The 17,831-nt window shown below is 46.4% G+C and overlaps 1 protein-coding gene across 1 annotated transcript in view; it reads left to right on the forward strand.

Annotated features, from left to right (window-relative positions):
- Positions 1-17,831, forward strand: part of LOC147115036 (uncharacterized) — a 57,386-nt gene that overhangs the window by 13,960 nt on the left and 25,595 nt on the right. The window contains exons 3-4 of the mRNA XM_085993973.1: positions 8,062-8,166; positions 15,968-16,112. Of these exons, the coding sequence (XP_085850099.1) occupies positions 8,062-8,166; positions 15,968-16,112 (250 nt within the window). The remainder of the gene's footprint in view (positions 1-8,061; positions 8,167-15,967; positions 16,113-17,831) is intronic.

Genomic DNA, 17,831 nt, shown 5'->3' on the forward strand with positions numbered 1-17,831 from the left:
CAGTGATTACACTTCAAAAGTATTTTATTGGCTATGAAGTGACTTGGGACATCCTGAGGTTGTAAAAGACACAATATAAATACAAGTCTTTCTTTTTATCTTTTTTACATTTGGAATTTCTTCCCATTTCTTCCTCTTCAAGGATGAATATGTATTGTGGGTTTGTTTACCACCTTGGTTTGTGGCTCCTTCAGCTCAGAGCAAATAACTCTCTGTCACTAAACATTCTGGCCAATCAGATCTGTCATAATGACCCAATCACACCGTTTGGAAGGCACGCTCTTTTCTATTGGACATCTGTGATCGATTGGTACAGGGAAATTGACTTTGAAAGAAATGTTGGGTCTCACCTCTACCAGAATTTAGTTCTAGCAGCGGGCAGGATTTAGGACACATGGCAGCATTGCTCCAGTCCTGCCTCTTCCAGTGTTGCCATCATAGAATGGGACAGGGGGGGATGTCCTGCAGAACTTTTGGCAGATGTAAAAAGTGGCAGAAGCCCAATTGATCTGGGTCCCACTCTATTTTGCTCACCCCACTTCCCTACCCAAATTGTGTGAAAATTGCATTAAAAATTCAAAGGAATTTAAGAGCCATCTAAGCCAGAATCATGTACCATACCTATCCCAATACAATGTTGCAAGACTTGTCAGTTTCAGGCTACAGAGAGGAATAATTCAAACTCAGACAATGCTATATGATTAATTCAATTTGTGTATGACTGACAGCTCCTTTTTAAACTTGCGTGGTGAGATAATCAAAATCCAGGAAGTTCCAGTAACTCTCTGTTATAAGAACATAAGAAATAGGAGCAGGTGTAAGCCATATGGCCCCTTGAGCCTGCTCTGCTATGGCTGATCTTTGACCTCAACACCACTTTCCTGCCCTATCCCCATATCCCTTGATTCCCATAGTATCCATAAATCTATCGACCTCAGTCTTGAATATACTCAACAACTGAGCATCCAAAGCCTTCTGGGGTAGAGAAGTCCAAAGATTCACAACCCTGGCAATTTAAATATTTTAATGAGGCAGGCAGCCTCTGATTTACCCTGCTTTGCAGGTTTAACAGGGTCTGGCTGGGTTTCCCAGGCCTCGGGAAACCCGGCAGCTGAAGGGAGGTGAGGACAGCTTCAAGGAGGAAGTAAGTGCCTTTACAGTACTACTTGTGGACCAGGAGGAGCAGGAGTGCTTCCCCCGGCCTCCCAAGCTCCTCTTCCATCAGACCCCACCCTCCATACAAAGACCTCTGGGGTTGGGGATCAAACCCTCCCCCCCCCCCCCCGGGGTCAGTGGTTGGACGTACCTACTCTTGCGGCCTGTTCTAGAATCCTCCCCACCTAACTGGAAGCCAGCATGTGGGGTAACCAAACTTCCGGGTTTCCCATCCGAAACTCTGCACCTTCACCTACGCAACCCGCCTCTGTTAATAGCCCCTAGTTCTAGACTCTCCAGCCAGAGGAAACATCCTCTCAGCATCTACCCTGTCAAATCCTCTAAGAATTTTGTACGTTTTAATGAGATCATCTCTCATTCTTCTAAACTCCAGAGAATATAGGCCCATTCTACTCAATCTTCCCTCATAGGACAACCCTCTGATATAAAAGGCCCATTCTGTTTTATATCACAGAGGCTGTTTAATTAGATGCACACAAAGCTGTTGAAAGAAGTTAGAGAGAAGATAGCAGAGGCTTTGGCCACAATTTTTTAATTCTTCTTAAAATTGCAAATTTTGCAATCAGACTGGAGAATGGCCAATGTAACACCATTGATCAAGAAAGGACAGAAGAGTGGTAGGGATCTGGAACTCACTGCCTGAAAGGGTGGGAGAGGCAGAAATCCTCATCGTATTTAAAAAGTACTTGGACGTTGACTTGAAGTGCTGTAACTTACAGGGCTCCGGACCAAGAGCTGGAAAGTGGGATTAGGCTGGATAGTTCTTTTCCGGCCGGCACAGATATGATGGGCCAAATGGCCTCCTTCTGTGCCGTAAACTTCTATGATTCTATGAAAACTGGGTAACTGTAGATAGTTAATTTAATATCATTTGCAGGCAAACTCTTAGGGGGTCATTTTAACCCCCAAGAACGGGTGGGTTCGGGTTTGGAAATTTTAAACCCGATCCCAACCTAAGCCCAACCCGCCCACTTCTGGTTTTAATAGGCGACCAATCCACTCTCAGGAAGTGGGTCAGTCGGTAAAAGCTTTTAAGGAGACTGCATGCCTTCACTTTTACATGCTTTTCATATTTAACCCATTTCGGCCGGGGTTTCCAGGCCTTGGGAAACCCGGCAGTTAAAAAGGAGGTGAGAAGGGCCGTATCCATGAGGTAAGTGCATTTACAGCACTGCTTGTGGGCCAGGAGGAGCAGGGGGATGGGGGATCTTAGCTACAAGGACAGGTTGGAGAAGCTGGATTTGTTTTCATTAGAGCAAAGGAGGTTGAGGGGTGATTTGATAGAGGTGTACAAGATTATGACGAGTGTGGATAGGCTAGATGGGGAAAAGCTGTTCCCACAGTTGATGGTACAAGGACTAGGGGACACAGATTTAAGGTTTTGGGCCAGCCATATAAATACTGTGGCTACAAGAGCAGGCCAGAGGCTGGGAATTCTGCGGCGAGTGTCTCACCTCCTGACTCCCCAAAGCCTTTCCACCATCTACAAGGCACAAGTCAGGAGTGTGATGGAATACTCTCCACTTGCCTGGATGAGTGCAGCTCCAACAACACTCAAGAAGCTCGACACCATTCAGGATAAAGCAGCCCACTTGATTGGCACTCCATCCACCTTCAACATTCACTCCCTCCACCACCGGCGCACTGTGGCTGCAGTGTGTACCATCTACAAGATGCACTGCAGCAACTCGCCAAAGCTCCTTCAACAGCACCTTCCAAACCCGCGACCTCTACCACTTAGAAGGACAAGGGCAGCAGACGCATGGGAACATTACCACCTACAAGTTCCTCTCCAAGCCACACACCATCCTGACTTGGACCTGTATCACCGTTCCTTCACTGTCGCTGGGCCAAAATCCTGGAACTCCCTTCCGAACAGCATTGTGGGTGTACCTACACCATATGGACTGCAGCGGTTCAAGAAGGCGGCTCCCCACCATCTTCTCAAGGGCAACTAGGGATGGGCACTAAATGCAGGCCTGGCCAGCCAGCGACGCCCACATCCCATCAATGAATACATTTTTTTTTTTTAAATACAGGGTGGACGTGAGGAAAAACCTTTTTAAGCAGTGAGTGGTGAGGACCTGGAACTCGCTGCCGACGGAAGTGGTGGAAGCGGAGACCATCAAGGGGAGACTGGATAGGCACTTGAGGGAAATAAATTTGCAGGGCTACGGGGATAGAGCGGGGAAATGGGACTGACTGGATCGCTCCACAGAGAGCTGGCACAGACTCGATGGGCTGAATGGCCTCCTTCTGTGCCATTATGACGCTATGACTCTATATGACTATGGCTGATTCCTCCAGGCCGAATAAGTTTACCTACTTCCCTCCCCCCGCTCTTCCCCCCCCCCCCGCGATCTCCCCCACCCCCATCACGATCTCTTCCTCACCATGAGCTGCCCCCCGACCACAATCTATCCCACCTGCCCACGAGCCCCCCCGTCCCCGACCACGATCTGCCACCCGATCACGATCACCCCCTCCCTGTGATCTCTCCCTCCCTCCCTACGTGCTCTCTCCTCCTCAGCTGCGGCCTTGTACAGACAGCTTGTCAATCACGCTGGCTGTCGGATGGGAAACCTGAGGAAAGAATGTAAAATCCAGGAAATCCATACTTCTGGGTTTCCTGTCCAAACTCGTCCTCATCTCCCACACCCAACCTCCCACCCCCACGGCCCCCCCTCTCCCCGTTCCCTCCCCGCAAATATTGAGGCCTTATAATCCATAATTAGAGATAAAATTAGTGACCATTTTGAAATATATGTGCTAATTAAGGGCAGCCAGCATGGATTTTTATAGCAGCAAGTTGTGTTTTACAAATTTTATAGAGCTTTAGGAAGAGATGACTGATTGGATAGATAAAAGGGATGCAGTATATGTAATGTATATTGATTTTCAGAACATGTTTGATAAGGCATCTCACAAGAGGTTTATTAGAAAAACCCAGGTGTATAGTATAAGAGGAAATGCAGTCCTATGGATAGAAAATTGGTTAACAGACAGGAAACAGAGTTAGGATGAATGGGATTTGCTCAATTAGAGAAAAGTTGGTGAGTGCTTTTGTTCTCAGTATACTTACATGATTTGGATTTGTAGATGGGGGCACAGTCTCAAACTTTGCTGATGACACAAAAATAGGGGGCTTGTAAACAGTGCGGACTTCAGGAAGACATAGTCAGGTTATGGAATGGGCAGGCAGGTGGGAAATGCAATTTATGTGGATAAATGTGAGGTTATACAGGATGGAAGAAAAACAAAGAATGGGGGTAAACACTCAATGAAAAGATGCTGATGGGTGTGAATGAATAGAGAAACCTTAGGATTCAATTACATAATTCCCTAAAAGCATGAATGTAGGTAGATAAAGCCATATAAAAGATCAACAGCATTTTCATTTTATGAATATGTGCATAGATTACAAGAGTAGAGATGTAATGATAAATTTGTACAAAAATTGGTTAGGCCACAGTTAGAGTACTGTGCACGCTTATAGGGACCCCGTTACAGAAAGAACATTAAAGCCATAAAGAGTGTGCAGCATAGAATCACCAGGTTGACGGCAGAGATGGGAATCAGTATAGTATTGAGGAGGGACTTGAGATACTGGGACTATTTCCATTGGAGCAGAGAAGGCTCAGAGGAGACTTTTACTTACTGATTTTTAAAATTATGAACATTTTTGATTGAGTGACTAGGGAAGGACTATTTCCTTTGGTTGAGGAGTCAGTCATGCTGGCTCATCAATTTCAAATTGCCATTAAAAGAGTGAGGAGAGAGGTTAAGACATTTCTTTACACCATAGGTTGATGAGACATGGAATGCTTTGCCACAAGGAGTGATTGAGGCAGAGACTGTTGCATCTATTAAGGGGAAAAATGGATAAATATTGAAAGAAAAGGAGAATGCAAGGCTATGGGGAGAAAGCAGGGCCATGGGATTAGTTTTGAAATGCTCCAGCAAAGAGTTCGCACAGACATGATGGGTTGAATGATCTCTTCCTGTACTGTAAAGTTCTATAGTTCAAAGAAACTCATCAATTTGAAACACTTGAAATCATAAAATCAAATTGAATTTCCAAGAAACAGTTTAGAATAATTAGGCTCCCATGATTATAAGAACTTTTAGGAAAATAAATACTGTGTATTATTTAAAAGTTATTTACAAAGGCTTAGCTTAGTTCTTTTTATTATTTTGTTCACTTGAGGAGTTAACTGGAAGTATGCCTACCACAAATATATAACTAAGACTGTTACTTATCTGCTTGTTTATTTTTTTTGTAAAATTAATTTACTTGATACTTTTAATTTAAAACAAGGTCTGATGTGATGCTCTACTACTTTCAAAGACTGGTGTGAGATCCTATGGAGACAGGATAAGTCATATACTGTAGCTAAAAGCAATTACCAGACTGGTTTACCCGTTCATATCCTGGGCACATTGTCAAAAGCTTACCTAGATCTCAAGGCAAGGATAGACAGAGTTGGAGGTATGGGGAGTTGGGATTTGCTCATGAGAGTGATTTAAAATATGAGATTGAAATAGTCAACAGTAAGAATGTTACAAAATACACAAAAAGATAACAACCACCTTATATCTTTCAGAAACATCTCAAAGCACTTCAAATAGTATGAAATGCAGTGACTTTTGTTATATACACAAAGTTGGCAGCCAATTAATACACAGCAAGGTCCCAAAACACAATTGAAACGAATGCCCAGTGAACAACTTGCATTTATATAGCACCTTTAATGTAAAGAATTTCCTGAGGCACGAGTCATATCTCAAATTGCTAGAATGAAAACAGACGACTAGCTAGGAAGAGATTAGGAAGGGTGACCAATAGCTAGGTTGAAGAGATGAATATTATGGAGGTTTTTAGAGGTGCAGAGGCAGAGAGTTTTAGGAAGGGAGTTCCAAAGAGTACGACTGAGGCAACTCAAGGGGCTCCAACCAGTGGTGGGGCAACGTGAGGTCTGATACACAGAGCAGTACAATGATATTGTAGGTCTGTCTGGTTTCTTTTCTTTCCAAAACTGAGAAATGGACAAATTGTTGCATTACTGAGGTTTTTCTTCAACTAAGCTACAAGTGAACATTTTAGAATCATGGAATCATAGAAATGTACAGCACAGAAAGAGGCCATTAATTTTAGCATGCTTTTTAGTAATAGCAAAGCTCTACATTATAACACTCAAACTCATAGGTTACATTTTGTGAAATCCTACTCATATAAAAGTTGTATCATACTGAGACCTATTAAAATATGGAATAAAAGTAAAACATACCTTGTATATGTATGGTGACTTACATGTGGATATCAAAGCTGCAGCAGGTGAATTTACTTTCCGATGCAAGCCCATTCTTGAAACTATCATGCAGTATGTGTGTGTTTTTTTTTGTATTGCTAATGGCCAAATCAACCTATAGTTTCAAACAATTTACTCTCAATATTCTGAAAAAATGGAACATGTTTGCATTATGGAATGTTTTATGATTTTAATAGTTTTCTCCACCCATGTTTATTAAAATAATTTAAATATTATCCATTATAGAGGGATTCTTCCATAGTGAAGTTTTAATTACATAGTACTATCATTAGCTTATGATTAGGGCAAGTGATTTGTTTCGTTGTCACTCAGATCTGCTCACAAAGCAGCATTTTCACTGTCTCCAAGATGGAAAAATTGAGTTGCGCCCCCTTTGGGGCGCTAACTTCGCCGGGGCACTACTTTTAGCGGCCTGAAAAAATTAGCACCCCCGTAGCCGAAACTCATCAGTAGCGCCCCAAGAGGGAAGCTACTGGGGCGCCTCTCTCTTGGGGCGCTGCGAGGGAATATCGTGGTGCTATGTCGCGCCGCGGTACTGCCGGCTTTCCTCCCCTTCTTAAAGGGGAGGGGCCTAGTGCAGCGCGACCTGGGGCCCAGCTGGGCCACTGGGATCAGAGTGCCGGCAAAAGAGCCCGGCACTCAAGAGAAGTGCCGGGCTCACGGAGCGCAGTGGGGGGGCAGGTCAGGAGGCCGGGGACAGCAACGGGGGCAGGTGCTGGCAGGCGGCCAGCAACAAAAATGGCCGTCCGGCACCTCGCCTTTAATTAGCGCCGCCCCAGATGCAGGTAGGTCCCCCTGACCCCGTCGGACATAGCGTCCGGTGGTAAGTCAGGGGGCAATATCAAGGATCGCGGCCAGGGCGCGAGTGAGGTGCTGTGCATGGCGATGATGTCATCGCTGGCGGCGCACCGCCGCGGGGCACTAACGGATACTGCCGCCGCTAACCTCCTGCTGAATTTCACGGGAGGCGTTGGTGGCGCCGCGCCCGGGCGCTAGTTGCTTTGCTCTTAGGGCGCTAACGGGAGGCGCAAAGCAACCAAATTTCCCCCCCCAAGACTTTTAATGCAAAATTGTGCTACTCAGGAAGCAAATCACGCTACACACGGTAAGTGTGGAATTTGCTGTAGGATTGCAACAAATCCGTAAACCTAGTCCAGAGACACTGGTGGTGTTACATTGCCCAAGAGAGCACAGCCATTATATGAATGGAACTATGTAACAGGTATTTTCAATAAAACAGAAATCTTAAGAGTGGAGGGTGGGAAGTCTACACATGTAGGAGCGTATTTATCATAAAACAGCATTCAGCAGATTGAGAGGAAATTTGTGCACCTGTACCTCTTGTGGAAGATTTTGTGTTACATCTGAAAGTGCTTCAAATCTCCTCAATGAGGAGCATCTACCTATGTCCAAATAATTACATTACAAATACTGATAACATGTTACATTTTTATTTTTAAAAGGAAAATTCTTTATGACCATTAGCATTGGATAACAGCAACTCATTATAATCTTAATTCTTTATAATCTTTTGCTTCGTTTTGTTTCTTACCAGGTTTTTGCAGCTCCATGCTCCTTGTGTTCCTGGTTGTGTTTTTTTCCGATGGTGTCATTACTCGTAGCATCCGGAAGCACCGACGTGGTAATAGAGAAGTAAATAGTGAGTATTGAAGCAGTTATGCACTTACTTGAACTAGTCAGAAGCTTTTAGTACGGTTATATCCAACTAACATGACCATTTAAAATGATCTTTTCAATGCATTCACTATTTAACAAGTAAAAATTACTAAGTTGGTTAAAATAATAAACCAAATATGTGAATCAGCAATAAAACTAGTTAATTGAAGTAAAGCACTTTAAAGAAACTAGATGAACTTGGAGTAAATTGCAACGGTTCTACTTTAATTAGCTAGACAACTGCACGCTGATGTGGTGGGAATGCTTGCGGCTCCTCTGACTCTGAGAGCTATGCTGGTGGGAGTATAACTCCTGGTGGGGTCACACAGTAGGAGCCAGACTAAAGTCAGTCCACTGGTCTTCCTGGTCAGGCTAACAACCTGTCCACATAAAAGTGCCTTTTGTTACGCAATCAACCAGAAACAAGACCATCTGTTACAGACCTGCACATATGAACATCAACTGTGGATACCACAATCTGCTAGATGTAAGGCAAGATGATATGCTGACAGAGTCAAGTACCTTTCTCTGGACAGACAGCAGTAGAAGACTATGGGGGAGAAATTCAGTTGTTTGCGCCACCCGTTAGCGCCTTAAGAGGGCGATAAGTGGGCGCGAGGCGGCTAGCGCCCGGGCGCGGCGAGACCTGCGCCTCTCGCGAAATTGAGCAGACATTTAACGGCGGCGCTAAACCGCAACACCCGCTCAGCTGCGCGTGCAGATCCTGACGTCATTTCATGGTGCAACGCTCTTGGGGCGCCCCGAACCGGAAATTCAGTGGCGCCCCCCTCCTTTCTGCCTGTCGCTCCCAGCGGCTGGTTGACTGGAACGGTCCCCAGTCGCTGGGGGGGGGGGGGCGCTATTTAAAGGAGGCTCTTCCTGGCTTCTTTGTGGTAGCCATTTTTGGACCACTCCTTCTGTGAGAGAGAGAGAGATTTGCAGAGAGACAAAGGGAGAGAGCTTTCTGCATTGAGTCAGCGCTCGCAGAGGTACTTTTGGCTTCTGACCAGGACTTTGTAGTTGGTTTGCTTTTTCACTGGCATAACCTTGAGTGGCCACATACTATGGGGGCTGCAATGGGTGGGAACATTGGGCTTCTCCATTACATTGAGAGGGCACAGAGACACCGAGAGAGAGTGCCAATCATGGCCAGACGGAGGAGGGCCAACAGACGTCGGCACACGAGACCTTACCCTCCCAGGGTTTTCCGCCAACAGTTCTCATGCCTCAACATGTCTGAGGAGCAGTGTTTTCGGAGGCTGCGATTCAGCAGGGAAGTGGTCACTGAGCTCTGCCACCTGCTTCAGCCAGATCTGTAGCCTCAACTGAGGAGCAGGACGTCTCTGTCGGTGGCAGTGAAGGTCACAGTGGCTCTCAACTTCTATGCCACCAGCTCCTTTCAATCCGCTACTGGGGACATTGCCAATATCTCCCAGTTGGCGGTGCATTGCTGCATCCGTCAAGTCACGAATGCCCTCTTTAAAAGGAGATGTCAGTACATTTCCTTCCCCATGACCCCGGACAAGCAGCAAGAGCACGCAATGGGATTTGCAAGAATAGCGGGCTTCCCCATGGTCCAGGGCACCATTGACTGCACACATGTGGCTTTGCGGACACCGCAAGAGAATGCCGAGGATTACGGCAACCGGAAGGGGTTCCATTCGTTGAACGTCCAGTTGGTATGTGACCACAGACAGCTGATAGTCGCTGTCAATGCCCGTTTTCCAGGCAGCAGCCAAGACGCCTTCATCCTGCGCCAGACTTCTGTGGCAGACCTTTTCGAGGCCCCGGCTCACCTAGGAGGCTGGCTCTCGGGGACAAGGGCTATCCTCTGTGCACCTGGCTGATGACCCCGCTCCATTCGTCCAGCATCCCTGCTGAAGAACGATGCAATGAGAGCCATCAAGCGACCAGGAACATCATTGAGCACACAATCGGCGTGCTCAAGCAACGGTTCCGCTGTCTGGACCATTCCGGAGGAGCCCTTCAGTACTCACCTGAGTGAGTCTCCCATTTTGTTGTTGTGTGCTGCATGCTGCATAACCTGGCAATCCTCAGGACTCAGCCACTGCCACCAGACATTGGAGCACCAGCAGAGGAGGAGGAGGAAGAGGAGGAGGAGCAGCACCAAGACGTGAGGGAGACACAAAGTGCAAGGGCCGTCCATCAGCGGCTTATAGCAAGTTGCTTCTAGACGCCCTCTGAGGGAATGCCTTCTGCCATTCAAAGAACATGAATGGAACCGTGCCGCAACCCCTAAGCCAGTCAAGGCAACAAATACTTCAAAGAGCAAACATGCACATTCTGAATAAAGACACTTCTTTATTTAACAAACTGTGTGTCCTTCCCGCATGACAAAGTAATAGAAAGAAACCCCCAAAAAAGCAACCAGTCACATAACTGGCTCTCACAACCTGGAGACAATGAACAAAACAGTAACCAAAAATTGACCACGATCCTCGGCCTTCAATAAAACATTTAACAGCATTTTGCCACACCTCCTACTTTTTGCCCTTTGAGGGTGATCTGCTTCGCTTGCGAGATTCGCCCCTTCCCACCCTGCAGCTCCTCCGCAATGGGACCCCAGTGGCTGCAGCAAGGCTGGGGGAAGGCTGCTGAGTGTCAGAAACTGAGACTGCAGATGCCCCTGAGGGATGGCCTGGAGCAGCTCTGGGCCTGGAGGGCCCGGCTGCTGACTGCTCCAACTCTACATGGGTGACAGCAGTCTGCCCTACAGGTGGTGGCAGCTGCAGTGGAGAAGTGACAGTGTTGGCAGCAGGAATGCTGTCATCCTGACAGAGGACAGCAACTCCCTGGTCGGACGACACACTGGTACTCCCAGGGGGCTGCACTGCAGCATGCGGAGCAATCTGCTGAAGCACAGACTGCTGGCCTGCTGCGGTGCGGCGAGGGCCCCGGCGATTCGTGCCCGATCCAGCGAGGGTGGCAGCAGTCAGTGCTCGTGTGGCCTCAATCTGCGTCTGCATGAGACCAGCCACTGACTGCATTGCAGCACTAAGCACTTGTGTGGCAGCTGCCTGTGCTGCGCCGAAGTCCTGGAGACTCCTTGCCTGTGCTGCGCCGACGTCCTGGACACTCCTTGCCTGTGCTGCGCCGAAGTCCTGGACACTCCTTGCTAGTGACTCAATGGATTCGGGCATCCTTGCCATTGCAGCCATGAGCTCAGTGTGCCTGTGCTCCGCCTGGGCGCTTATTTCAGCGAGGAGCCGCACCTCTTCTGCGCTCACTGTAGCAGGACTCGAGGCCAGGCTCTCCCTCTGGGGAGAAGGCCGCCAAGCTTCCCTATCCCCCCTGCATTGCTGCAGCCCACCCCGGAGCTTCACCCTCCTCAGACCATTCCCCCCTGCTCCCCTCCAGGGAAGGCATGTCCCCATTATGGCCATGGGCTGCCTCGGCTGAGGGTGGCACTGATGATCCGGCTTCCTCCTCGTCGTCGCCTGCAGAGTCACTCACAGTGGCAGCTTGAGGGCCCGCCTCCTCACCTGGCGAATCAGCATCTGAAAGCAGGGAGGTACAAGAGTGGCTTTAGCGTGAGGACAGGGTGGCAGCGAGGGAGGCATGAGTGCTGCAATGTACTGTATTGGTTCGATAGTGGCAAAGGATGCTGGTGTGAGGCACAAGTAGAAGGAGAGAGGTCAAAAAGGTGATGGCCTTACCATTGCTGTCCAGAACGGGGTCGGCATCTCCAGTGGCGACGGGGCCAATCATCCGACCTGCCATAATCCGCTGGACTCGCTGCTCCCGATCGGTGAGGGCTTGAAGGTGAGGCCGGCCTCCCCCGGTCCATTGCTGCTGCCTCCTGTTATGGGCCAGCTTGCCCTGCAAGAGAAAGGACGGGCTCTGAGTGCAGTGTGAAGCCCTGATCTTGGCTGCACTGCCTCCCATGGTGGAATAGCCCTTACAGTGTGAAGCCCTGTTCTTGGCTGCACTGCCACCCATGGTGGAATAGCCCTTACAGTGTGAAGCCCTGATCTTGGCTGCACTGCCTCCCATGGTGGAATAGCTCTTACAGTCTGAAGCCCTGATCTTGGCTGCACTGCCTCCCATGGTGGAATAGCCCTTACAGTGTGAAGCCCTGATCTTGGCTGCACTGCCTCCCATGGTGGAATAGCCCTTACAGTGTGAAGCCCTGATCTTGGCTGCACTGCCTCCCATGGTCGATTAGCCCTTAGTGTGTAAAGTGCTGAATGTGCATGTGAGTTTCATGAAAGGCCCATAGGTGTTGGACGAGGGCTGGGCATTGGGGCTTTCAGGACCCTTTGGCCATAAAGTGAGGTCGACATGCAGGGATGAAGAGGATTCTGAAAAGGTTACTCACCCTGACGACCCGAGTGAGGTCGTTGAACTTCTTCCTGCATTGCACAGGGGTCCTAGGCACCATACTGCTGGAGGTCACTCGGTGAGCCACCTCTCTCCAAGCTTTGCGATAGTCATTGGGCAGCGGCCTCCTGCCACTGTCTGGGAACAGGATAGATCGCCTGCGCTCCACCGTGCCAACCAGAACTTGCAAGGCCCCCTCGCTGAACCGCTGCGCTCACTCCCTGGCCCTCTCCATGGTCCTAGGCGTAAGAATGTGGCAGCAGGTCTGTCCAGGCCGAGAATCAGGGCTCCGATGCGCAGGGTGTGGCTGCAATCCAAGATCGAACCTCCCCTTTAAGAGCTGACCAGCGCCAGCGTGTCTGCGTTCAATCGCTAACTGGCCGCACCTGCGCTGCGCCCGCCCTCGGTGGTAGCGCCTCGCTTCTCGAGCTTAGCGCCTTAAGACAGTCGTGCAGCGCCTGTTTTAGCGCTCCAAGCACCTCCTGGGGCGAAGCAGGTCAATTTACCAGTAGGTGGCGATAATTTGCGCCAGGCGCAAAATTTCACGCCCGGTCGATACTTACGCCCCAAACGGGGCGATACTGAATTTCTCCCCCTATATCTTCTGTTTGGGGAGTCAGTGAAAAGGAGTTAATTTTAAATTGCCACTAAGAAAATGATGAGAGCTTAAGAAAAAAATATGGAGGCAGTGATCAATACATCTTTTAAGAGCTAAATGGATAAATATTTGAGGAAGAGAAAGATAAAGGTCGATGGGGAGAGTGCATGGCCATAGGATTAGTTTTGGATTGATGTAGCAACGTGTAGCAAAGACAAGATGGGCTGAATGGCCTCATTTTGTGCTGTAAACTTCTATGGTTCTATGATGCTCGGTGGATCAGTGAGTCTTAAAGCTTTATCCATCCTAGTGTTTTATGCCTTTTTACAGGATATAGTGCAAAAGGTAGCAGAATTGCCTTGTTTGATGGGCTGGCAATATCCCATAGGCAAAACTTGGAATTAAATATCTTCAAAGTACTTTTACAGAACTACTTTGTAAAGTGAGGGTGTTGTTTTGGTTACAATTTACTATTATCTGCTGGTGATCCTATATTTACAGAATTTGCTCTACCTCTAGTCATACCATTCTCCTGATTAGCTACTTCAGTTATCGTATTGGGGAAACTTTTTGAGGTTCCAGTCACAACACAGAGTATTGTTTGCAAAGGACAACATATTCATGGAAATGAGGCACCACCTCGATAGGGTACAGACCCTTTCCCAAATGGTAGTGTTCCCAATAATGCAGGCCATTGTAGATGCTAACCATGCACTTTACAGAACATTAAGCCTGGCCACATCCTCCTGATAGACATGGTGCTTGTTATCCTCTGGGGAGGGTACCCTAGAATGCAAATTGGGTAGCACTCTTGCACCTCCTTATTTAGCAACATGTCCACTTTACCAGTCATCAAATAGGGGACCAGGTGAAGTGCTTTTCCATCATTTGTCCACAGACTCTATTTAGTTCCTCCACATTGGGTTTCTTTTCATATCATTTTTGCCTAGCATATCTTTTCCCCTGCCTTAGTAAAGGCTGGAAAATATCTAAAATCCATATTGAACCTTCATAATGGCTGAAATAATATTCTCCCCCATACATGGCCACTTACCTTTAAGTGGGCAAATCTCGTTCAATTTGAGCTGCTGGCCAGATTTCAGCTCCTGTCACAAGGCCAAAGCTGTGCTGGGAGCCCATGCTCATTATTCAAATAAGCTGACTCAAGTAAATTACGGCAGTGTGGTTTTGGACAACTTTGCGTTAGCAGCTACTCAGTCTTATAGTCCACTCAACCAAAATCGCAAAATTGGCCTGCTTCAATTGGGTACATTGTCACCTCTAAGTCAGAAAGTATGAGTTTAAGGCTGACATTCCAGTACAGTGAATCTGACAGTGGTGCCATCTTTTAGATTTGTCATTAAATCGATCCCCCCCCCACACCTTTGTCTATTCAGGTGGCTTTTAAAGATTCCATGGGATTATTACAAAGAAGAAGAAGTTCTCAGGATATATTGGCCAACATTCCTCCCTCACCTAACATCACCAAAAGAACATATTAACCAATCATTCATCTTGCTGCTGTCTGTATGATCTTACTGTGTGAAAAATAACAACAACAATGTCTGCACTTTATAGTAACTCATGTGAAGCATTTCTCAGAACCACGATAAGGTGCCACATAAATGCAAGTTTTTCTTTTTTTTAAGCAAGTTAGTGAGGAAGCAAAAAACAGATTCTTGCAGTGCTGCACTCTGTGGTTGCTGATAGCTTCTTCTAATTGGTTCACTTTTCAACTATAATTAATTCCTATTTAGATCTAGCACTGCCAAAACCCCTGAACACACATACTCTTAGCACTAGGGGTTTACTGGAAGAACTGAAAAAAATCCTGCTTTTATAATGGAAATCTATTTTGTTGATAATATCATGGGTCCGCTAATGGAAGTACAGCACAGTGGGACTACCGTTCATCTGCTGTCTAAACCCGTAGTCCCCAAAGAGCAGAGATGGGGTAATTTCCAGAATCGAGGCAGGCAGTGCACACCTGTATAGGTGGAACAGAGGTCCCTGTTCCGACAGACCTAGGGAAATGATAACAGAACCAGAGGACATTAAAGGGCTGAAGGAAAATTGCCAACATTTTTATTTCATTCCTGAATGTCAAAAATTGTGAATCATTTAAAGTAATCGACTCTTTCTGAGATCAACTACCGTTGCCGGTGGTCCTTTTGCGGCCTTTTCGAAGGCTCTCAGCTGGTGTAGGTCCCACTAAGCTTACACTAAGAGTAAGGGGCTGACGCACAGACATGCCCCAAAGTTGTCAGCGGATTTAGGAAGGGTGGATGGCAGACTCGCTGACCAGAATTTGGGCCAGAAGACGCATGGGGTGGAAAGCCAGCTGATCCACGTTCTGCTCCGAATGGCAGTCCCTCACCCCCTCTCCACGGGTGATCACTACCTTTCCTGCTCTTCCTCTCTACCAGAATTTTGGTCATCATAAAGTTCGTATCACTCCCAATGAACACTATTTAATTTGATGACCAGGTCAAGTCCCTGTAATAAATTAACTTTGTTAATTTGGCTGATCAGCATTTCTGGAAATTTGTCTCAAAAATCATATTGTGTTAAAAGTAATCCTAGAATTTTACAGGATTGCAACCAGTCATTATATTGTTAAATTGCTGCGCTTTTTTTTAAAGAATATTACATTTCTGACTCTTTTCATCTCAGCCAATTAAGATTTAATTTAAGCCACACAGTGTAATCTGATAAAACATAATTCCAGTGAATAAAGCTTTCCAGAACTGGCAATTCTGTTGTTTTATTGCTGCATGATTTACTGTTTCTGCCACTTTAGAAAGACAATGAATATGTTCTAATAATTATATTTGTAATTGTATAGGTCGCCACCTCCCCACTTATTTTCAATCAGTACCTCAATGCAGTACAATGTACAATCAGTATGTGATAAAAGCAGAAAAAGTTGTGAGGCCTTTGAAGTATCTTCCTTGGATAATGATGGGACCTTTGAAACACTCAGGAGTAAGGTAAACTAAATATTTATAATTTTCATTCACTAATTTCCTCCACTGTGACTCGATTTGGAAAGAGGCTGTGAGAATATGTTGGGTCTTACCCACATTTGGGAGATCCTGCCTGCCCTTGTTAGTGGTGGAGCCTTTGCCCGCCTCTTACCAGGCCTCCCATGTAAGACAGGGTGGGGACTCCCTACACTGGTTGTTCCTGATTCCTTGGCCCATAAGGGACCCAGTGTAAGGCTGGAGGCCAGTACACTGAGTCAGATAATGCATACCAGCTTCCAGAAGGGTGCAAGTGGGTCCCCTCAGGGTGGGAGAGGTGGGTCTGGCCAGGGAAGTGGCCTGAACTCCCAAAGATGGTTAAAGTTTTAAAAATAAGTTTTGAATATTGGCCTGATAACACACTGGGCCAAAGGGGCCAGAGAATGGACCTCCGGTAGACAGGGTCTGAGCATCCCGCCCCCCTATAAACTGGAGTGCAAGTTCCTGACAGCATGTGGCAGGCAGGTGGTCAAGATACACCCATAATGCCGTGTGCACCCACTGGCTCAGCAAACTCCAGTGGGGTCAGTGCTGTAGGGGCACTGACAAATGTGATGTCAATGTCAAATTGCTGTCCACAGATCTTTCGCCCCATCAACGCTACATAAATTGCCATGTGATTTAGGCAAACAATACTATAAATTTCTAAAGAAAGCAGCTATTTCCCTTGCATTCTGGATGTGGTATATATTTCAGTCTTCAACAATGCAACTGTTGTTAAATATTTTATAGGGCTTTTAAAGTAAATGAAAATAACCTACAAGATCTTACTTTGAATAATTATACCATTCATTTATTTGAATAACTATGGAATAAATGTATTTATATTTGTTGAATTCCCATAGAATAACATTAAGGTCAGTGCAACTTTGATCTCTTCCTATAGCTGTCTTGTTGCCATGTTTTAAAACCTTTGTGCTTTGCAGTAGAGAATGTGAACTAAAAATTACTGTTGATGATATTAGCGGACAAACACTTACCAGGTCCATAAGCCAATACTCTGCTACTTTAATGGAGGTGTTAACCGATTTAAATTGGTTAACAATCCCATTAAAATAGTGAACAGAGCAATATCAGAGGGATGTGTTCAGCATTCATTGGAAGCAGCCATTTTTAGCCTTATTTTTTATATAAGTGGTTTGAGCTAATTAATGTTTTTCAGCTCTAGTAGCTCTAATATTCTGCAATGTCCTGATTTTTATAAAGTACAGTTACATTTAGGGTTCAACATGTCACAGTTCAGAGATTTTTAATATAGTGGCCAACCCCTGCACAGGGAAAAAAGCTTTAAAATGTGCTAAATTTTCCAGCCTGTTATTGTAGGCTCAATGCACTGTGAACTTTGCACTTTCACATATTCGGAACAGCTATCCTTGTTGGACCTTCTGGGTTTGGCCTAATTATATATTCAATGCAAACCCTTGGCCTGGGATTGGGCCTCCCACTGGTAGTTCACTCACTGGTAGGGCGAGTGTAACATCTGGTGCAGCTGCAACTCTTAAAGGACTGCAGTTGCAAATTAAAGGTGAGTTGATTTCTTTCTGCAGGAAGAAGATATAGGGCAGAAGATTGTTCCAGTAGCTGAAAAATGGTTCAGCAGCTACAAAAAACCCTCCATCCACTGATGCAGCAGGGAAGCTGCTTCTTCAGGAAGTGGGTGAAAGGAGGATTGCCCTACTTGTCACT

The sequence above is a fragment of the Somniosus microcephalus genome, chromosome 7 (genome assembly GCF_052327205.1).
Source record: "Somniosus microcephalus isolate GS21.2 chromosome 7, FLI_Smic_1.0, whole genome shotgun sequence".
NCBI lineage: Eukaryota > Metazoa > Chordata > Chondrichthyes > Squaliformes > Somniosidae > Somniosus > Somniosus microcephalus.